Source organism: Rana temporaria, chromosome 1 (assembly GCF_905171775.1).
Source record: "Rana temporaria chromosome 1, aRanTem1.1, whole genome shotgun sequence".
Lineage (NCBI taxonomy): Eukaryota > Metazoa > Chordata > Amphibia > Anura > Ranidae > Rana > Rana temporaria.
Genome location: NC_053489.1, coordinates 318,882,295 through 318,905,881, shown reverse-complemented (window position 1 = coordinate 318,905,881; position 23,587 = coordinate 318,882,295). Strand labels below are relative to the sequence as shown.

Below are 23,587 nucleotides of genomic sequence, written 5' to 3'. Positions count from 1 at the left end.
CCCCGTAAGTCTAAATTATTAATGTAATTAAATGTGTAAAAAAAATTGTGCCAGTGTTTGTGCGCTGTGTGGAAGGTGCTTTTACTATACCTTCATAGAAAAAATGCATTAAGGTAAAAAAACGTTATGACTTTATAACCAATTTAATAAATTGATGGAGTAAATCACAACTGTAAATCTGCCAAGAACAGGCTGCCCACCAGCCACAGGTTTTCCACCAAAAGAAATCCACTGGTAACTAAATCTTATTTGACAATTCACCAAAAGTTTGTCAGAAGACAAGTGGGGAACATGAAACCCTTATGTCAGCTGAAAGAATATTCTATAGTTTAATGATACTACAATATAGTTTTGCAGCTATCAGACTAAACTCCATGTTAGCCTAATGCCGCGTACACACGATTGATGGAAATTCCGATCGTGTGTGGGCCCCATCAGACTTTTTTCCATCAGTGTTTAGAAATAGAACATGTTTTATTTTTTCCCTGATGGAAAAAGAATCGATTGAAAATTCCTATTGTCTGTTTGCATCTCCAACGGAGAAAAAAACAGCGCATGCTCAGAATCAAGTCGACGCATGCTCGGAAGCATTGAGCTTAATTTTTCTTGGCTCGTTGTAGTGTTTTATGTCACCGCATTTTGGACGGTTGGAATTTAGTCTGATAGTGTGTATGCAAGACTGATGGAAGTCAGCTTCATCGGAATTCCGACGGAAAATTCCATCGGAAATTCCGATCGTGTGTACGCGGTAGAAGCCTAATGGGCTGCCCTATGCTAGAGAAAGACACAAAAAACGCGCCTGCACCATTTTTAAAATTCTATTGCACCAAACTGCCTGGCACTGCAGTACATGCACTTTGACATTTGCAAACGATAATGCATTTGTGAGATGCGAGTGTGTGCCAATAGTAATTAATAGCATCGTTGTGCATCTACAAAGGAGCAGCATCCTTTTGTGCACTGCAGGAAAGCATGTGATTTTGCACACATTCCTACCATGCACTACTTTGAAAGAAGCCCAAAGCATAGCAATGACAGCATTATACCGTGGGGGTTGCATTTCTGCAGAAGGCCCTGAAAGGCTTGTGAGTGCATTAGGTAGAATGACATGGTCCCTAGCCTTCAGCAGGACCCCCATGGGAAGGAAAAAAGGCAAAGCAGAGAACAAAATCAGCTTTCTGCCTTCTTCCTGTATACCCTATGGGTTTCAATTCTTTTGGTTTTCGGTTTAATGGCTCATTTACTTTGATGGGTGTATGCCTATTGTTTTTTTATTGTCATCCTTCTACTTTGAAGCCTTCTCCATCTTTTTGCAATGGATTATTTCTGAAAATACATCATTGGGTGGGTTCCTGCACTATTTAGATGATTTTATTTTTGTTGCTCCCCCGGATTTAAGTATCTGTTATGATACATTAGCCTAAGTAATAAGACTTCCTGTGAGCCTCAGTCATACATTAGCCTTTTTCTTCAATATTTGCAAATCAATTGGGGTCCCGCTGGCACAGGAAAAGACAGTGTTCCCAATCACAGTTATTAAATTCCTTGGAATTACTATTGATTCCTATAATATGGAGTTCAGGCTACCCATGAATAAATTGGAACATATGAAGTTCATAATCACTTCCTTCCTTCCTGTGCAGGCATAAAGCTTTGTTGAAGGGAATCCAATCCCTTCTTGTTCTTTTCGCCTTTGCAGCAAGGGTGAATACCAGTGGCTAGAATATTTTCTCGTCGATTGGCTCTTGCTACAAGGGGTATTAAAAACAAATCAAGGAAGATTTAAAGATCTGGGATATTTTCTTGAGCAGTTTTAATGGTTCTACTATATGGCAGGAAGAATTGACTGATGACTTTAGCCTAAATTTTTTTCACTGATTCCTCCGGCTCTATAGGTTTTGATGCATTTCTGCAAGGCCACTGGTATGCTTCTGAATGGCACAAGACTGAATTCAGAATTTATACATAATTTTGTTTTACTGGAACTATTTCCAGTGGTAGTTTTGGTGGTTATCTGGTGTGATATGTTCAAGAATAAGTGCATTCTCTTGCACCCAGATAATAAGGGGGTATTATATGCAAATAATTAGTTATCCCCTAGATCAGAATTAGTTGTTAAATTACTCCAGTTTTGCATTGTATGAGGTTTAATATATTTTTAAAGACAAAATGTATTCCTGGAGTCGAGAATAACATAGCGGATGCTTTATCCAGTTTCCAGTTTTGCAGGTTCTGAGAACTGGCTACAGAGGCAGAACCGATCGGTTTCCTTTGCCCAGATTTCCTCTGGGGCTTGATCTCTGCCACCCTCAAGAATTCTGTTTCAGTCAAGACTTGGGAGTATTACATGAATTCCTGGTACAAATGGTCTTCTTTTTTTCCAATATGTCTATCAATCCTTTAAAAGTAGATGCGTATATGGCATTATCTTTTGTGTCCTTTTCAATGCATTCTAATTTCAGTCCGGCCTCAATACATAAAATACTAGCAGGAATATCCTTTTTCCTGAAATTTTCTGGCCTTCCTAGCCTAACATCCTTTTATCAAGTTTTACAGAATCTGAAGGGTTTTCAAGAAATCCCAGACAAGACGTCCTATATCGATTGATTTATTGGGTAATCTCCTCTCAGTTCTTGAGGTTGTCTGTTCTTCTCCCTTCAAGGTCCTGCTGTTTCGATCTGCCTGTACTTTAACCTTTTTTGGAGCATTAAGACTGGGTGAATTTACTGCTCCAAATATAAATCGTCATCCAGCTTTCTGTTATCTTCTCATGTCTCTTTTGATAGATAGTATTAGATCATCAGTAGATCCAAAACAGACTCACTGTGTCTGGAAAGACGTATTACTTTATTCTGTTCTCCAAATTTGGCTATCTGTCCTGTTTCCAATGCAGCTCGATATGTGTCAGTTAGGCCTTTGTGCCATGGTTCCTTTTTCATTCATGACAATTTTTCCCCACTCACACGATTCCAGTTGTCGGCTATTCTTTCTTCATGTCTCAAGAAGTTAAATCTTTCTGGTTTCCACTTTACTTCCCATTCCTTTAGGATTGGTGCTGCCACAACTGCCAATCATTTAGGTTTCTCCCCTGCTCATCTTAGAAGGGTGGGGCGCTGGGAAAGTTATAGGTACACATATCTGTCCTAACCTGTTGATTAATTAATTCTGTTTCTTTTTAAGGTTCGTCCAAGCGTACAACTTGGATAGTTGGTCATTAATTTATTTATTGTTGTGCCAAGAATCAAGTCCAGGACTTATTCGGTTAGGTTTGAACTTTAATATATTCCAAGTTCTTTGGTGGGGCATTAGAGGCCTCCGATGGAGGAATGTTAGAGACCAACTGATCTATTTGTCAAGTATTTGGATTCCAACCAACGTTTTAATTATTCACACCCGGGCTAATGATGTTGGAAAAATAAGGACAAGGGAGCATCGCTGCACAATGAAAAAAGACTTATGTTCTTTTAAATTATTATTCCCTCATGCTGTCTTGTCCTATTCAGAGATGATTCCTAGGCTTATATGGTCTCCATTGAAGAACTACAAGAAATTATTGTAGTGAAAGCAAAATAACTTATGCTTTGTGTTAGGAACTGTTAAAGACTGTTGCCATAGGAGACAGCATTCCTATACATGCAGATGCAACCTCTTGCTGGATGCCTTTCCCTGCATGGCTGTCCTCCTGTTGATGTCTCATAGTCTGCCAATTGATCTAGCAACTACCTAAGGGTGCCCTGGCACTAACCTGCTCTCCCAAAGTTCTGTTAAGAGAAATAAAATCTTTTTTGCATTCAAGAAGTGTCTGGCGTCCAATCAATCTACTTTGCATTATACCCACTATGCCATACAACCCACCATATACAGAAGCATGTCAGCTATTCTTGGCGGTTCTCATTAGATCGAAGGAGGCCTGGGACCTTGCTACCCCTGTATATCCATGCAATAAGAATAACCAAGGGTGAGAAATATCTGATTAAAATCAACATTGAATTAAAAACCCTAGACACAAAAGTCACATTAAATGAAGAGCTCTGAAATTTGCACTGTGCTAGGAAATATTTGTAACCCAAATATATGAATAATAACACAAAAAACACCTTACTGCTAAGCCTATGCATTTTAATACATATATCTGCATGTAACGGAACCTAGGAGCATGGAAATATTATCTGCCAAAGCCAAGGAGTGTAGAACATCCAACATCAGCCAGGTAACCGTATGTTAATTTCAGAGTAATGCGGCGTACACATGATCGGAATTTACGACAAGAAAAGTTCAATGTGAGCTCTTGGTTGGAAATTCCGACCAAGTGTAGGCCCCATCAGACATTTTCTGTTGGAATTTCCGACAGCAAAGAATTTGAGAGCTGGGAAAATTTCTTGTCGGAAATTCCGATCGTCTGTATGCAATTTCGACGTACAAAAATTCTAGGCATGCTCGGAATCATTAAACTTAATTTTCCTTGGCTCGTCATAGTGTTGTATGTCACTGCATTCTCGACGGTCGGAATTTCTGACCACATTTGTGTGACCGCCTGTATGCAACAAAAATTCTATATTTTTTACTTTTTGCTATAATAAATATCCCCAAAAATATATAAAAAAAATGTTTTTTTCCTCAGTTTAGGCCGATATGTATTCTTCTACATATTTTTGGTAAAAAAAATCGCAATAAGTGTTAATTGATTGGTTTACGCAAAAGTTATAGCGTCTACAAAACAGGGGATAGTTTTATGGCATTTTTATTAATATTTTTTGTTTTACTTGTAATGGCGGCGATCAGCGATTTTTATTGTGACTGCGACTTTATGGCAGGCACATCGGACACCTTTGACACATTTTTGGGACCATTGTAATTTTTACAGTGATCAGTGCTATAAAAATGCACTGATAACTGTGAAAATGACACTGGCAGTGAAGGGGTTGACCACTAGGTGGCGCTGTAGGGGTTAAGTGTGCCCTAGTGAGTGTTTCTTACTGTAGGGGGGGTGGGCTGTGTGTGACAACATAGTGATCACCGCTTCCGATTACAGGAAGCGGTGATCACTGTCATTGTCACTAGGCAGAGCGGGGAGATGTTTGTTTACATTAGCATCTCCCCACTCTATCTCTCCGTGACACGATCGCGTGCACAATGGCGCTTCCTTAAAGGGGACGTATATATACGTCCTTCTGCCCAGGAGTGCCATTGTGTCGACGTATATAGTTGTGCGGTGGTCGGGAAGTGGTTAAAGATCTATGCAGCTGACAGGTGATTCCCACTAATTTCCATCCAAAACTTAAAACACTTTTCTATATCAATTTATTATAGCTGCGTCTACAATCATTCTCACTGCATCCAGTTGTGTTCCATTATTACCAGAATTACTTGACTAAAGGACTGAGAGTTTAGTGACTATCTGTCAGGAATTTTAGTAGTGGGAGATCAATCTTCATCTACTCAGTCTGCTCACCTTCCATGGCCATTATTTGTGGGTTTCCCGCTCTTTCTGTTCTGATCTTGAGCGAGGAGCAAGACTCTAATTTCCCTAGCAGAAGGAACAAAGGGTGTGAAGGTCAACAATAGTATTATATGAGTTAGATCTCATAAGTGGAGCTCCCAAGGTCAAAGAAACCTTCTCAAAAGAGAATGTATTTTATTGGCATCCACCAAATGGTGACATATTAGTCCTAAGTAGACAGACCTTTAGCTGTAATATTATACTGTATACTGGCCCAGAACTACCCTCTTATGACAATTACTGCACTGGGCAATATTGAGTTATTCAAGGGACAACAGATTAACATTTTTTTTTTTTGGAGATACATACAATTTAAGAGTATGAATTAAACATTCAGAATGGCAATCCAGATAAGGATTTTATGTATACACTCTGTAAACAGGGCTATTTTTATACAGTAAGTAATCAAAGTTTTAAAATGAAATGCTTAAAATCTACACACAGTGAGCAGGTTAAAGATGTAATGAAATGTATTAACACTTCCCAAAGCATCACAGGCTGCCATGTGTCAAAAGTTGTGAGTGAGCTCGCTCCCTTGGCTGAGGAGCAACCCCACACATGAATGGTCTCAGGATGCTTTACTGTTGGCATGATACAGAATTGATGGCAGCGCTCATCTTTTCTTCTCCGGACAAGGTTTTTTCCGGCTGCCCCAAACAATTGGAAAGGGGATTTATCAGAGAAAACTACTTTACCTCAGTCCAAAAGTTATAAATTGATTTGCATTTTAATAAATTAAAAAATTATTTGCACACCCTACCAATCAGCAAGATTTCTGGCTCCCAGGTGTCTTCTATACAAGTAACAAGCTGAGGTTAGGAGCTCTCTCTTAAAGGAAGTGTGCCTAATCTCAGCTTGTTACTTGTTACTATAAAATACACCTATCCACAGAAGCAATCAGATTCCAATATCTCCACCATTACCAAGACCAAAGAGCTGTCCAAGGATGTCAGGGACAAGATTGTAGACCTACACAAGGTTAGAATGGGCTACAAGACCATCGCCAAGCAGCTTGGTGAGAGGGTGACCACAGTTGGTGCAATTATTCGCAAATGGAAGAAACACAAAATAACTGTCAATCTCCCTCGGTGTGGGGCTCCATGCAAGATCTCACCTTGTAGAGTTTCAATGATCATAAGAACGGTGAGGAATCAGCCCAGAACTGCATGAGAGAATCTTGTCAATGATCTCCAGGCAGCTGGGATCAAAGTCACCAGGAAAACAATTGATAACACACTACATCCTGAAGGAGGAGGAATGCTGCCTATGACTCCAAGAACACCATACCCACCATCAAACATGGAGGTGGAAACATTATGCTTTGGGGGTTTTTTTCTGCTAAGGAGACAGGACAACTTCACCACATCAAAGGGACGAAGGATGAGGCCATGTACTGTCAAATCTTGGGTGAGAATCTCCTTCCCTCAGCAAGGGCATTGAAAATTGGCTGTAGATGGGTATTCCAGCATGATAATGACCCAAAACATATGGCCAAGACAACAAAGGAGTGGCTCAAGAAGAAGCACATTAAGATCCTGGAGTGTAACGTGATAAGCGCTAATCCACACCGCAATACCCAATCTTCTCAAGATACTGTGCAAATAATTCTCTGAACCGCATCTAAAAAACTATATACAAAATATAAAGTGCAAAATGTCTCAAGGGACTACAAGTCCCTTGAGACATTGTAAGACCCTGAGAATCATAGGCATGACTCCTAGAGGCAGAGGCAGGGAATTTGTAGTTTCACCACAGCTGGAGTGCCGAGGTTGCTAGCCCCTGGCGTAGTGTGTTACCAAGTGTTTTCTTGGTGACTATGGTCCTAGCTGCCTTGAGATCATTGACAAGATTCTCCCGTGTAGTTCTGGCTTGATTCCTCACCATTCTCATGATCATTGAAACTCCACAAGGTGAGTGAGGTCTTGCATGGGGCCCCAGACAGAGGGAGATTAACAGTTATTTTGTGTTTTACATTTGCGAATTACGTGTTGTCACCCTCTCACCAAGCTGCTTGGCGATGGTCTTGTAGCCCATTCCAGCCTTGTGTAGGTCTACGATCTTGTCCCTGGCATCCTTGGACAGCTCTTTGGGCTTGGCCATGGTGAGGTGATTGGAATCTGATAGATAGATAGATTGCTTCTGTGGATAGGTGTATTTTATACAGGTAACAAGCTGGGGTTAGAAGCACTTACTTTAAGAGGGTTGTCCTAATCTCATTACAAGTATTAAAGACACCTGGGACCCTGAAATCTTGCTGATTGATAGGGGATCAAATACTTATTTCACATATTAAAATGCAAATACATTTTTAACATTTTTTGAAATGCTTCTCTCACTGTTAAAATAAACCTACCAATAAAATTATAGAGTGACTTTTTTTGTCAGTGGGCAAACATACAAAATCAGCAGGGAATCAAATACTTTTTTCTCTCACTGTATAACATGTTTGTTAAAAAAAAAGACTTTACAATCACTTTAATGTAGACTGACTATACCAATAAGACTGAAAAATGACACACAAAATCAAGTAGAAGTATATGGCAGGATGCAATGGAATAACAAAAAAAAAGCATGTAGCCTATGTAACTAACATATTTATAAACATATATAGGTAGATTCACGTACAGACGCCTAAACTTGCGGCGGCGTAGCTTAGCGTGTTTAGGCTACGCCGCCGTAAGTTAGCTAGGCAAGTACATGATTCACAATGTACTTGCCTGCTAAGTTACGGCGGCGTAGCCTAAAGCGGCGGGCGTAAGGGCGCCTAATTCAAATGTGTTTGAGGGGGGCGTGTTTTATGTTAATAGTGCTTGACCTTGCGTTTTTTAAGCTTTTCTCGAACTGCGCATGCGCCGGGCGCCTACATTTCCCAGTGTGCATTGCGGCTAAGTACGCTGCACGGGCCTATTGATTTTGACGTGGACGTAAACAACGTAAATCCTGATTCACGGACGACTTACGCAAACGACGTAAAAATATCGAATTTCGACGCGGGAACGGCGGCCATACTTAACATTACTATTCCATGTAGGGCTAAGCTCTAACTTTAGGCAGCCTATCTCTAACGTAAATGGCATAAAAGTACTGCGTCGGCCTGGCGTACTTTCGTGAATCGGCGTATCTACTCATTTACATATTCTATGCCGACCGCAATGGAAGCGCCACCTAGCGGCCATCCGAAATATTGCAATCTAAGATAGGACGGCGCAAGCCGTCGTATCTTAGATATGTTTAAGCGTATCTCTGTTTGAGCATACACTTAAACATAAGTCGGCGTAGATTCTGAGTTAGGTCGGCTTATCTACTGATAAGCCGGCCTAACTCTTACTGAATCTACCTAATATACTGCAACATAAGAATCCACCTAGGTTTTGGTTTTCTATTTCCCCTAGGTCTTGCTTTTCCATCTACAGTATATCCATTTTATTTCATATTTTTTTATTTTATTTGTGTAAGTTGTTGACAAAATCTGTCCTTGTTTTTCTCATAGAATCAAATTCTATTGACCTAACATTGATTACTTAATTTCAAATATTCCTTGTTCTAGCCCATAAAAGTGAACAAGAAAGCTAGAGATACAAGTTTAAACCAGCTCAGTGTGCTAAGATTTGTCAGGGAAAGCTATTCTGATTGTGTGAAAAAAAGTTGTATATTTCCATCTTTTCTTTAAAAAATTCCATCAACACTTACTGAACTATTTGAAAGGAAAGAACATACAGTGCGTTGAAAAAGTATTCATACCCCTTGAAATGTTCCACATTTTGTAATGTTACAACCATAAACCTAAATGCATTTTATTTGGATTTTATGTAACAGACCAACACAAAGTGGCACATAATTGGGAAGTGGAAGGAAAATGTTTTACAATTACAATTGTGTGAAAAGTGTGGCGTGAATTTGTATTTAGCCCTCCTGAGTCAATACTTTGTAGAATCACCTTTCGCTGAAATTACAGCTGAAAATCTTTGGGATATGTCTCTACCAGCTTTGCACATCTAGAGAGTGACATTTTTGGCCATTCTTCTTTGCAAAATAGCTCAAGCTCTGTCAGATTAGATTGAGAGTGTCTGTAAACAGCAATTTTCAAGTCTTGCCACAGATTGTCAATTGGATTTAGGTCTGGGCTTTGACTGGGCCTTTTTAACACATGAATATGTTTTGATCTAAACCATTCCATTGTAGCTCTGGCTGTATGTTTAGGGTCGTTGTCCTGCTAGAAGGTAAACCTCTGCCCCAGTCTCAAGTCTTTTGAAGGCTCTATCCATCCATCTTCTCATCAACTCTGACCAGCTTCCCTGTCCCTGCTGAAGATAAGCATCCCCACAACATGATGCTGCCACCACCATGGTTCACGGTAGGGAAGGTGTGTTCAGGGTGATGTGCAGTGTTTAACCCCTGCTAGCATCTGAAAAAGGGTTAATACCGCCCGCAATTGCGCCTCTGCGGTGGAGGAGGGGTAAACACCCTGCTCCTTCACCGCTCCAAAGATGCGGTCCTGCTAGCGCACTGCTTCAGTGTGAAAGTCTTCAGGCTTTCACACTGAAGATTGCAGGGCACAATTTTTTTCAGGCGGTATAGCAGCGCTATTTTTATTGCTAAACCGCCTGAAAAAGGTGTCAGTATGAAAGGGGCCTTAGTTTTCCGCCACACATAGCATTTTGCTTTTAGGCCAAAAAGTTACATTTTGATATCATCTGACCAGAGCACCTACTTCCACATTTTTGCTGTGTACCCCCACATGGCTTACGTAGATATTCGCCAGCACACCAAAGATCATCAATTTCGTCCAAACGGTTTTTATTCAAACAATAATATCAGTAATCCCTACACCATTTTGTTATGTGATTATTCTTTGAATAAAAACCGTTTGGATGAAATTAATGATCTTTGGTGTGCTGGCAAATATCTGCATATCACATTGATTTCAGTATCCAGCTGGTTGTCGCTATGGCACCCAATACCCTCAGAGCTAATTTCAGGAATGTGTGCGATGGGAATATAGACTGTACTCCACTTGGCTTCTCGCAAACTGCAAATGGGACTTCTCATAGCTTTCTTTCAACAATGACTTTCTTCTTGTCAGTCTTCTATAAAGGCCAGATTTGTGGAGTGCACGACTAATAGTTGTCTTGTGGACAGAATCTCCCACCTGAGCTGTGGATCTCTGCAGCTCCTCCAGAGTTAACATTGGCCTCTTGATTGATTCTCTGATTAATGTTCTCCTTGCCCGGCCTGTCAGTATAGGTGGACAGCCATGTCTTGGTGGGTTTGCAGTTGTGCCATACTTTTTCCATTTTTGGTTGATGATGAATTGAACAGTGCTCCGTGAGATGATCAAAGCTTGGGATATTTTTCTTTATTATTTTCTTTAACCTAGCCCTGCTTAAAAACCTCTCCAAAACTTTATCACTGACCTGTCTGGTGTGTTCCTTGGCCTTCATGATGCTGTTTGTTCACTAAGGTTCTCCAACAAACCTCTGAGGGCTTCACAGAACAGCTGTATGTATAATGAGATTCAATTACACACAGGTGGACTCTTTTTACTAAATAGGTGACTTCTGAAAGCAATTAATTCTACTAGATTTTATTTAGGGGTACCAATTAATTCTACTAGATTTTATTTAGGGGTACATTTTGTGAATACCAATGTACACCACACTTTTCAGATATTTATTTGTAAAAAAAATTAAAACCATTTATCATTTTCTTTCCACTTCACAATTATGTGCCACTTTGTGTTGGTCTATCACAAAATATCCCAATAAAATACATTTATGTTTCTGGTTATAACATGACAAAATGTGGAACATTTCAAGAGGTATGAATGTTTTTTCAAGGCACTGTAAAAGTGCAGGAGGAGATTTTTCTTTGAGAATAAAAACTCTTGCAATCAGATTTTGCATCCATTGTGCAATACTGAACAGGACAACTAAGGCCCCGTACACAAGGTCAGTTTGGTCCGATGAGAATGAACCGAAGTTCATTTTCATCGGACCAAACCGACCGTGTGTATAGGCTATCGGTCTGTTTTCCTTCGGTCCAAAATTTTAAAACATGCTTCAAAACCGAACCGATGGACCGCTGCCCCATCGGACCAAACCGATGGTTAGTACAGAAAAGCATTGGTTCAAAACCCGCGCATGCTCAGAATCAAGTCGACACATGCTTGGAAGCATTGAACTTCGCTTTATTCAGAACGTTGTGTGTTTTACGTCTGACCCGATCGGATTTTGAACTGATGGTGTGTACACACATCAGGCCGTACGGCCACTTCAAAGGTGAACTGATGAAAACGGTCCGTCGGACCATTCTCATCGGTTTTGTCTGACCGTGTGTACGGGGCCTAAGGAATCAATATGTCTGAGTGGAGTAGTAGCTATAAGTTTTATTCTAATGGCTCTGACTACATCCAATGTAGCGAGATTTTCTTTTGAATGCATAGAAGCAGGGCATAAGGATGGAAGAACAATGTCAAAGTTGAGGTGGAATGCTGAGGCTACTTTTGGAAGGACAACTTGGGCAAAGGACAACCTTGCACTGCGAAGTGTGAGGAAAGGCTCTCTACAGATAAGGGCTGCAAGTTCAATAACATGTTTAACAAATGTGATAGTGACCAAAAAGGCTACTTTGCATGAGATATCCTTTAGTGGGCTATTCCTAGTAGGTTCAATGTGTGGTTTCTGCAGGGCAGTGAGAACCAAGTTGAGATCCCAAGAAAGACTAGGACTTAATATAAGATACTCCTTGAATAAAAAAATGTACAAGACAAAATGAAGCCAGAGGCCTTTGAAAAAAGAATAAAAAAGGTCGAGACCTGACTTTTAAGAGTGCGTAAGGCCAATCTCTGGTCAAACCTGATTGTAGGAAGACCAGAATTCAAGGTACAGAGTAACCTCCTAGACGGAAGAGCCTGTGTTTCCCAACAGGATTTCCAGAAGTGATAATATCGCTTCCTGGAAGAGATTATTTTTGATTTTAGTGATGTAGAAATCTCAGACTCAGAAGCCCCTCTATTTCTTAATAAGTGGGGCTCAACAGCCATTCCATTAAAGTCAGAGACTGAGAAGCAAGATGTAATCTTTGAGGCCAGGGGTCATTTACCAGAAGTCTGAGTATGTCTATGTACCAGGTTCTTCTGGGCCAATTAGGTGTAATTAGAATTACTATTTTCCTTTGTTGCTCTATTTTCTTGAGAGTGCAAGGGAAGGCATAAATTAGCCTGATGTGAGACCAGGAGGTTATCAAGGCATCTGAAGGCAGAGAAAGAGGAGTACTGGTTCTGGCAACAAACAGAGGTCATTGAGATAATCAACTTTCCAGTTATCCATTCCTGGGAAATGGACTTCAGAAATTGCTGGACAGCAAATTTCTGTCCAATAGATGATCTGGTTTGCTTCCTTCAAGGGAGCCAGACTTCTTGATGCTTGATGTAGACCACCACTGTGGCACTGTCTAACTGCACCCTGAATGGGTGCCACTTCACAAGGGGGTCCAGTGCTGCAGTGCCAACCTGACTGCTCTGAACTCCAAGATGTTGATGGGATTCCCTCAGTGATCATGTTCCTTGGACTGTTAAGGATTGGAACACTCCTCAGCCTGAGAGCCTTGCATCTGTTGTAAAAACTTTCCAAGTATAGGGAAGGAGGGACTTCCCCACTGTTAGGGCTGGGGTGCTGATCCACAAGATAGGGAATTCTTTGCCTTCCCTCCTTTTTCTCCCTCTCCCGTTCTCTCACCTTGTTTTTACCCCCTCCTGTTCTCTCCCCCTGTCTTCCCCCTACCCTTTCTTTCACCCCCTTCTCTTTCCCCTTTCTCCATTTTGCTTCCCCAATCCCCCTTTTGCCCTTATTTCTTTCTTAGCCCTTTCCCCCCTCCTTCTCCCCCTTCCTGTTTCCCCTCCCTATCTTTTTCACTCCTGTCCACCCCCCCTTCCATTGTTTTCCTCCCCCTGCTTCCCTTCCCTCATCCCCTTTTTCCCCATCTTCAGCTCTTCTACTTGGTTCTTTAAAATTTCTATGTTCACTTACTATATTATAGTGAGATATAATGCTACCAGATATGTGTTAGTTATAGAATACAACCACTCTTTATTTTGAATGATCCATAGATATGTGCGCTTGTGTTTGCCCCCCGTGTCTGCAGTGGGGAGTACCCTTTTGTGCCCTTACTGTTGCTGCTGTCATTGGCTGCTGCTTTCCCTGAGTAAGCAGCAGCATAATGACCCAAACCCTCTTCCCCTGTTTAACATTATATTCTTTACTAGTTTGTTATTATGATTTATTGTCTTTACCATAGATGATAGTAATTCTTCCTGAAGAAGCGGTTGTCACCATGAAACATGTAGAGGACTGGCTATACATTGAGACACCACATCACCAGCAATACCAATTTGAGAATTATAGGTCTTTGCAAACATTGATTTTATTCATGTATACAGATATGTGTCCCCCTTTTTTAACAAATGTTGTATAAACAAAATGTAAATTCTTTTAAACACATTTTTTTTTCTTCCTGGGTACCGAGATAGTCCATTTTCTCCCTTGTCAGGGGCATAATAGGGGTAGCTCCTAGCTTTTCAAATAAAGATAGAGAATTACTTGGACAGGAGTATGGGCAAGTAGCTAGAAGGACACTGCTCTTTCCAAGTTGACAACATGTTTTTTTGGAGAGTTCTTGAATGGACTTGGATGAATAGTACTGCTTCGAAGGAGGCTACCTTTAGGCACAGAAGACTCATAGTGAATCTCAATTTGGGATATGTCTTGGATCTCAATTTACAAGCATGTGCGATTAGAGGAAGAATTTAATTTTCTGGGAGAAAGACCTTTGCTTGGGATGTGTCCAGGACCAGATTCAATATTCCAGGTGAAGGGAAGACCGGAGAGCAGATTTGTTGGAATTGATCACAAAGCCAATGGTTTGGATAATCTGAAAAGTCTTTTGGACATTTTATGATAGCTGGAGGGGAGATAATTCCTTGAGAAGAAGATCGTCTAGACCAGTGGTCTCCAAACGGCGACCCGAGGGCCGGATGCGGCCCTTTGCTTGCCTCTATCCGGCCCTTGGGGCACTATACCTCCCACTGATACAAGACATTGTTCTGCATTTGACACCGACAATGGAGCACCAATTCTCCCACTGACACAACTAATAGAGCACTATTCCTCCCTATGATGCCATCAATGGGGCACTATTCCTCCCCCTAATACCAGATGTTTACTAACAATGATGCCAGAAAATTTTCCACTCCCGCTGGCCAAAGTCCGGCCCTCCGAGAGTCTGAAGGACAAAAAAACAGCCATTTGTTTCGAATGTTTGAAGACCCCTGGTGTAGACAGCCTGTTATTTGGATGTTCTGAGTTTTAAGAAGGGCAAGCAAAGGTGCTAAGACCTGACAAACTGGAAGTGGTTGTTTGCCAATGCAAAGCACAAAGAGCACTGATGAGGAGGGAAAATCGAAACACGGAGATAGGCATGATGCCATGTATTCCTCTTGTCTCAGAGAGGTAATTATTGACCTTGTGGATTGTATACAAAATGTTGTAATTTGAAGGAATTTGTTAACAGATTTTAAATGCAGAATAGGGCAAATATCCTCATTTGGTCTTGGTACTGTGAAGTTTGAAGCACAACATCTTGGCACAAGAGGTTGTTTAGGAATTCTGCAAATCTAACTGTCCTTGGGCAGTTTTTGGATAATTTAAAAGAAGAAAGTGGTGAGGTGATAATGTTTTGAATTGTATTTGTACCCCTTTGAATCCAGCGATCGAACCCACAGATCTGTGATGTCTGCAGGGCCGGCGCTAGGCATAGGCAAGTCAGGCGGCTGCCTAGAGCGCCAGGGTAGGGGGAGCGGCAAAATCCGGATCATTAAAATATCTCCTGGACCGAAATTTTGAAAAAAACTTCCCTTTGGCGCCAGGCTGGGGGGGTGCGCCTGTGAAGACATCACCTTCACAACGCTATTCCCAGCCTGCAGCGCCGTAGATGAGGGGAGAGAGCTGGGACAGCAGCTGAGATGGAAGCCCTGCATGTGTTGTCTGTGTACTGTCCAGCAACCACTCAGCCCTCCGCTCTGATGTGTATTCCCCCCCCCCCTCTCTGCCCTGATGTCCAGATGTCATGTGTCCAGCAACACCTCTCCCCCCCCCCCCAAAGGCGCGCTCTGATGTGTGTCCACTGTCCAGCAATCCGTTCTGAGATGTGTTGTTCAGGCAGCAGCTCAGCATGCCCCCCTCCCCCTCCCCGGTCTCCGTCTGACACCCTGACCTGTGTCCAGCGCCGAGGCCGCTCTCCCTCTGCTGTAGTGTCTTGTGTCCTCCATGTCCAGCAGCTCTCCGTCCCCTCCAGGCCATGTCACTAGCACTGAGTAGTGCATGCATTGTGGGATATAGCGTGGCTGGCTCTCTGGGCTTGGGGACAGGTGCACCGATAGATGCAGCAGTTCACGTTGTCAGAAGTTTTCTGAGCTGGTGTGGTGAGTAAAAACGTGCTTTCTCTCTGAGCTAATGATATTGTATTAGACAATTACATGGAATTTTAAAATGAATGTGTGTATCAGTGTATGTATACTGACTGTCCCCCCCCCCCCTTCCCCAGGGTGCATTAATTAGCAGTGGTGAAGCAGCATTGATGGGCACATGTGAGATGGCATTTGATGGGCACATGTGAGACTGCATTGATGGGCGCTGGGTGAGGCTGTATTTAATGGGCACAGGTAAGATAGCATTTGATGGGCACAGGTGAGGCTACATTGATTGGCATTGGTGAAGCGGCATTGATGAGCACTGGGTGAGGCTGTATTTAATGGACACATATGAGGCTGCATTGATTGGCATTGGTGAAGAAGCATTAATGGGCACTGGTGAGGCTGTATTTGATGGGCACTGGTGAGGCTGTATTTGATGGGCACAGGGTGAGGCTGTATTTAATGGGCACAGTTAAGAGATGGCATTTAATGGGCACATATGAGGCTGCATTGATGGGCACTGGTGAAGCAGCATTGATGGGCACACGTGAGGCTGTATTTGATGGGCACACGTGAGGCTGTATTTGATGGGCACTGGTGAGGCTGTATTTGATGGGCACTGGTGAAGTGACATTGATGGGCGCTGGGTGAGGCTGTATATAATGGGCACAGGTGAGATAGTATTTGATGGGTACATATGAGGCTGAATTGAGGCTGTATTTGATGGGCACTGGTGAAGCGACATTGATGGGCGCTGGGTGAGGCTGTATATAATGGGCACAGTTGAGAACAGGGCCGATGCTACCACTAGGCAAACTAGGCAGCCTAGGGCACCCGGCCACTGGTGTTCCTACTCTCTTCCCTTTGCAGAAAGCAACTAAGTCTCAGCATCATCAGGCAGCCGCCGCTCCATTCACAGATAGTGTCAGAGGCGCAGCGCCTGGCGGAGAGCTGTGTCTGTGTCCTGACTCCAGAATTAATGGAAACATTCATTGATGGGCTCTGGTGAGGCTGCATTTGATGGGCGCTTCATTAGAAAGGTGGGGTATACATGGGCAGGTCAAAGGGTGTGGGGCCAAGGGGGCGGCAAAATTAGGTTTCGCCTAGGGTGTCAAAAATCCTTGCACCAGCCCTGGATGTCTGTGACCCAGGGAGAGGAAAACTAACAGATATCCCCCTACTCTTAGGAGTAAGGGTGTCCCTTCATTGTGAAGAGGGCTTTGGGGAAGGCTTGGTGGCCTGAGTGGACCAAGCCTTGCTCAAAAATGAATGGCTGAACTTACATTTTGGGCTAGATTCAGGTAGGGGCGCGCATTGTTACGGCGGCGCAGCGTATCGTATTTACGCTACGCCGCCGTAAGTTAGAGAGGCAAGTGCTGTATTCACAAAGCACTTGCCTCCTAAGTTAAGGCGGCGTAGCGTAAATGTGGCCGGCGTAAGCGCGCGTAATTCAAATGAGGATTAGGGGGCGTGTTTTATGTTAATTCTTGGTGACCCGACGTGATTGACGTATTTCCTGAACGGCGCATGCGCCGTCCGTGGAATTTCCCAGTGTGCATTGCTCCAAAGTACGCCGCAAGGACGTCATTGGTTTCGACGTGAACGTAAATTACGTCCAGCCCTATTCGCGAACAACTTACGCAAACAGCGTAAAAAATTCAAAATTCGACGTTGGAACGATGTCCATACTTAACATTGCGTACGCCTCATAATAGCAGGAGCAACCTTACGCCAAAAAAGCCTAACGTAAACGACGTAAAAAAAAAGCGCCAGGCGTACGTAAATTTGTGAATCGGCGTATCTAGGTGATTTGCATATTCTACGCCGAAAACAACAGAAGCGCCACCTAGCGGCCAACGTAAATATGCACCCTAAGATACGACGGTGTAAGAGACTTACGCCAGTCGGATCTTAGGCTAATGTCGGCGTATCTTGCTTTCTGAATACAGAAAGAAGATACGCCGGCGCAGCTTTGAATTTACGCCGGCGTAATTCAATGCTGAATCCAGCCCTTTGAATTTAAAGCTGTATTAGAACAGACAGGTGCTTTGCATTTAGAGGAGCCAGGGGCTTTCGAGGGAGGTGGTTTTGGGATATTCCACTGTGAAAGTAAAACCTTCCCACCTGTGACTTCTTTAATGAATTGGTCAAGTGCCTCACCAAACAGATGTCTATAGCCCGATGAAGCTATAGACATCTGATGGTCTGATGTGCCTACACACCATAGGTTAAATAACCGATCGGGTCAGAACGCGGTGACGTAAAACACAACGACGTGCTGAAAAAAACGAAGTTCAATGCTTCCAAGCATGTGTCGAATCAGTACGACGCATGCGAGGGATGGCGGTCGGTCGGACGTGTCCGGTGAGTCTGTACAGACGACCGAATACGTCCGACGGACAGGTTTCCAGCGGACAGATTTCTTAGCATGCTGTAAACTGTCTGATCCGCGGGACAATTGTCCGCTCGGGCCTACACACGACCGGATCTGTCCGCTGTAACTGCTGTGTAGCTTTTTGGTCGCTAGAGGGGCACTTTTAACCCCCTCTAGAGGCCGAAGAAAAGGCTCAAAGTGCCTGTGTTGCGGTGCTGCAGAAGTGCATTACAGGCACTTTGGCAGCGCTAACCATTCATTCCACTCCCGCACTGCCCAAAAGATGCTGCTTGCAGGATTATTTTTTCCATCCTGCAAGTGCACCACCCCAGTGTGAAAGCACTCAGGCTTTCACACTGGGGAGGCATGAGAGGCGCTTTTTTTTAGGCGCTTTACAGGCGCTATTTTTAGTGCTAAAATGCCTGAAAAGTGCCCCAGTGTCAAAGGGGCAATGTTGGTTGTTCATTGTCCTTATCTGGTTAGCTGCATTCTAACATACTGAAATTGCAGCAAAAAGCTGGTTGTAAGGCTGGGCCTGCAAGGTCAAAGACGGCCTTTAGAAGCATCTCAAACCTTCTATCTGCAAAATCTTTCAAACAAGGAACATCTTCAATAGGAACCTTGAGATGTTTATTTTTGACAGAGATGGCAGGATCAACTACAAGAATAGGCAGCTTCTTTGTAAAAATTATTTTAGGAGTGACCCAGTTATCAAAGACTATATCAGTTAATAAACAGGGGATTTTTTGCTGGATTTTGCAGGTCTCCTTGTACCTAAAGGGGCATGGCGACATGGAGGAGAGTCAGGTTACACAATACTAAGAGGCAATGAGCTTTTCAACATTAGCAAGCATGTTGTGTGACAATCTGGGGGAGAACAATCTTCCACAGCTTCCTTCTCCTTATAAATAACCCCTTTATTACCTTCTGGGTCTGAGTCCTGAAGGACTGGCATATCTGGATCCAACTTTAGCTGAGAAATGGGACTAGGAGATGAGGGGTGGTGTTTTTGGGTCCCGTACAAAGAAAGTATTCATTTCATAATCTGCCTGAAGAAATATGACATAGATACAGAGACTGTGGCCGGAAGTGGGTGCAAATACCTGTCTTTAGACAGATATCTGCACCCCCTCCCCCTGAAAGGTGTCAAATGTGACACCGGAGGGGGGGAGGATTCCGATCAGCGGGAGTTCCACCGTAGGGTGGAGCTCCGCTTTACGAGTTGTGTGGGCGTTTAGAAGAGTGAATGTTTGCCTGCAATTCTGCAACGACTCCCATTTGTGTGGTCTTTGCTATAGCTAAAAGTGTGGGTAGTCATGGAATAGGGTGTGGCCTATAGCAGGGCTTAAATTTTCAAGTCAAGAGCTACTAGCCAGGCCTCAAGGGTTACTCCCCACCAACCCCAACCTGCCCCGCCCCTAATTCCGCCCCTAAACACGCCCTCAAAAAATTAGCTCATATGCAGAATTAAGTTACAAAAATAAATATTAACAACAATTTTATTAGTGCAGCCTCACCTGTGCCCATAATTGCAGCCTCACCTGTTCCCATCAATGCAGCCTCACATGTGCCCTTCAAAGCAGCCTCCTGTGTCCATCATTGCAGCCTCTCCTGTGCCCATCATTGCAGCCTCTCCTGTGCCCATCATTGCAGCCTCATGTGTGCCCATCATGGCAGCCTCACGTGTGCCCATCAATGCAGCGTCATCTCTGCCCATCAATGCAGACTGACCTGCACCCACCAATGCAGCCTCACCTGTGCCCACCAATGCACCCTTACCTGTGCCCATCATTGCAGCATGACCGGCCCACCAATGCAGTCTCACCTGTGCTCATAATTGCAGCGTGACCAGTTCTCACCAATGCAGCCTCACCTATGCCCATCATTGCAGCATGACAACCAATGCAGCTTCACCTGTGCCATCATTGCAGTGTGACCTGTGCCCACCAATGCAGCATCACCTGTGCCCATCATTGCAGCATGACCAGTTCTCACCAATGCAGCCTCACCTGTGCCCATGATTACAGCATGACCAGTGCCCACCAATGCAGCCTCACCTGTGCCCACCATTGCAGCGTGACCGGCCATCAATGCAGCCTCACCTGTGCCCATCATTGCAGCGTTACCAGTTCTCACCAACGCAACCTCACCTGTGCCCATGATTGCAGCGTGACCTGTACCCACCAATGCAGCCTCACCTGTGCCCATCAGTGCAGCGTGACTGGCCCATCAATGCAGCCTCACCTGTTCCCATCATTGCAGCATTACCGGTTCTCACCAATGCAGCCTCACCTGTGCCCATGATTGCAGCGTGACCTGTACCCACCAATGCAGCCTCACCTAAGCCCATCATTCCAGCGTGACCAGTTCTCACCAATGTAGCCTCACCTATGCCCATGGTTACCACATGACCAGTTCCCACCAATGCACCCTTACCTGTGCCCATCATTGCAGCATGACTGGACCACCAATGCAGCCTCACCTGTGCCCATCATTGCAGCGTTACCAGTTCTCACCAATGCAGCCTCACCTGTGTCAATGATTACAGCGTGACCAGTGCCCACCAATGCAGCCTCACCTGTGCCCATCATTTCAGCATGACCAATTCTTACCATTGCAGCCTCACCTGTGCCCATCATTGCAGCGTGACCTGTGCCCACCAATACAGCCTCACCTGTGCCCGTCATTGCAGCGTGACCATTTCCATAAATGCAGTCTCACCTGTACCCATCATTGCAGCGTGACCTGTTCTTACCATTGCACCCTCACCTGTGCCCATCATTGCAGCGTGACCTGTGCCCACCATTGCAGCCTCACCTGTGCCTGTCATCACAGCGTGACCTGTGCTCACCAATGTAACCTCACCTGTGCCCTTCATCGCAGAGTGACCAGTGCCCACCAATTCAGCCTGACCCGTGCCCATCATTGCAACATATCCAGTTGTCACCAATGCAGCCTCACCATGCCCATCATTGCAGCATGACCGGTGCCCACCAATGCAGCCTCACCTGTGCCCATCATTGCAGCCTCACCTGTGCTCATCATTGCAGCATGACAAGTGCCCACCAATGCAGCCTTACCTGTGCCCAGGAATGAAGCATGACCAGTGCCCACCAATGCAGCCTCACATGTGCCCATTATTGCAGCGTGACTTGTGCCTTCCAATGCAGCCTTACCTGTGCCCATCATCGCAGCATAACCAGTGCCCACCAATGGAGCCTCACATGTGCCCATCATTGCAGCGAGACCAGTGCCCACCAATGTAGCCTCACCTGTTCCCATCATTGCAGCGTGACCTGTGTCCACCAATGCAGCCTCACCTGTGCCCATCATTGCAGTGTGACCTGTGCCCACCAATGTAGCGCGACCTGTGCCCATGATTGCAGCGTCACCACTGCCCACCAATGCAGCCTCACGTGTGCCCACGATTGCAGCGTGACAAGTGCAGAGGAAAAGGAGAGCCAGCCAATGTACAGAGTGGGGATTTCCCGCTGTAACAGCTTACATTTGAATTGCAAACCGCTCACGCTCACACACAGCCCTGCCTCTTTACCTGACATCTGTGACAGACAAAACAGGTCCTGGCATTGGACTGGCATTCCTTCCATCATTGATGCGGGGTCAGGAGGTGGGGCTGTGTGTGACCGCGAGCAGACGGCAATTCAAATGCAAGTTGTTACAGATGGCAATCCCCACTCTGGACTACGGCCGGCTCTCCTCTTCCTCTTTCCCCTGGGGCGATCGCTGAAAGAAGGACTCCTATTCAACCCTGCCTACCGGCGTTGCTAGCCCCCCTGCTCCCAGGCAGCCCACGCTTGCCAGCAATAATTTTCCACTCGCAAAATGCGAGTAGGTTGAGTGGAAAATTTGAGGGATGGCCTATAGGATAAGTAAGGAGTACATGGTAACCCAGCTGTAGACTGTCCTGTAATGAATCTTCACGGTGAGACCGCAGGAGGAAGCACCTAAGCATGTTATAAGGGCTCTAGGCGAAAGTAGTGTTTAAATGTGTGACCGGTGGTGTGCTGTAACAAATAGTCATTCACCTAAGGCTAAGCTCTGAGTGGTTGTTTTTAAATGCCAAGTTTGAAAAGTTTGCACTGTGAAGTTAAAACATTCTAAACATAGCCACGTTTTCACAGTAACGGTCAGAAATAGAGGCAGACCCTGTCTTTCCTATTAAAGACACTGGACTGTACATTAAGTCCAGGATTTGTCCATCACACTTCAGAGAGTGGGTTCCATAGTGTTGGACCATGGTCCTGGGCCTGTATAGTACCCTGCAGCTAACTCAAAGCATTGTACCAAGTGCCAAGCTGAGAGTCCATGCAGTATTCAGTGCCTGAAGCAAAATTACAGGTTGTCCCCACAGCATGGAAGCCGGGTAGAACTCCGAAGGTTTAAAAGAGGTTGTGCAGATTCAGATACATTGCTTCTATGCTGGCATTAGAAGACAGTGAGGGCTTGATAGAAAAATGTAAAAATACAATAATAAAGAAAAATAATAAACTAGTTAAGCTAAGCGTGATTTTCTCCATGATGGAGAAAAGGTCCATCACTTTCAGACACTAGCACAAAAACTTGCAGAGTGGGGTAGAGTTATGGAGGTGGGGGCATATCTTTTAAAGCTTTGCCAGTGCCCAATTACCTAAAGGTACACTTCTATAACCCATTGTGTATGAATATTCTACCTGTGTCCTGTACTATATGATTAAGATAGACATGTGTCCTTCTTTTGTCACTGATTTTAGAGAGTCTTCAAAAAACTTGGAACCAATGGTATTTGGATTGTGAGACTGTTTATGATGTATTTTTTTTTTTTTAAGAAAATATGGAAATATACTTTTTTTTTCAAATTTTTTTCACAATTTTTTGGATAGAACAAGGAATGTTTGAAACTCCTGTGATGTTTTAATTACTGCCTGTTTCTCTGCTGGGGGAATTCACTATCTGTGGATGAAAATGACATATATGAAATGGACTAGGTCCAGGATATGGAACACACATAAAGATTGAAAAATATATAACAAACAATATTAAGAAAGCTTTCTCCAACTTAAGCAAATTTATCTGATATTCAGTAACCAATGTTAGGTCAATAGAATTGGATTCTATGAGAAAGACATGAACAGATGTTGTCAAGAACTTGTTCATAATAATAATAATAATAATAATAATAATAATAATAATAATAATAATAAAATGGATGGAGATGGAAAAGCAAGACCTAGGGGGATTCTATTAT

At 43.7% G+C, this 23,587-nt stretch overlaps 1 protein-coding gene across 6 annotated transcripts in view; it reads right to left on the bottom strand.

Annotated features, from left to right (window-relative positions):
* Positions 1–23,587, bottom strand: part of SLC24A2 (solute carrier family 24 member 2) — a 230,243-nt gene that overhangs the window by 48,743 nt on the left and 157,913 nt on the right. For 3 of the 6 annotated variants that reach the window (XM_040359747.1, XM_040359738.1, XM_040359756.1), the window contains one exon: positions 5,453–5,527. The exons of the other annotated variants lie outside the window; for them this stretch is intronic. In XM_040359747.1, the coding sequence (XP_040215681.1) occupies positions 5,453–5,527 (75 nt within the window). The remainder of the gene's footprint in view (positions 1–5,452; positions 5,528–23,587) is intronic. 6 annotated transcript variants of the gene reach the window in all.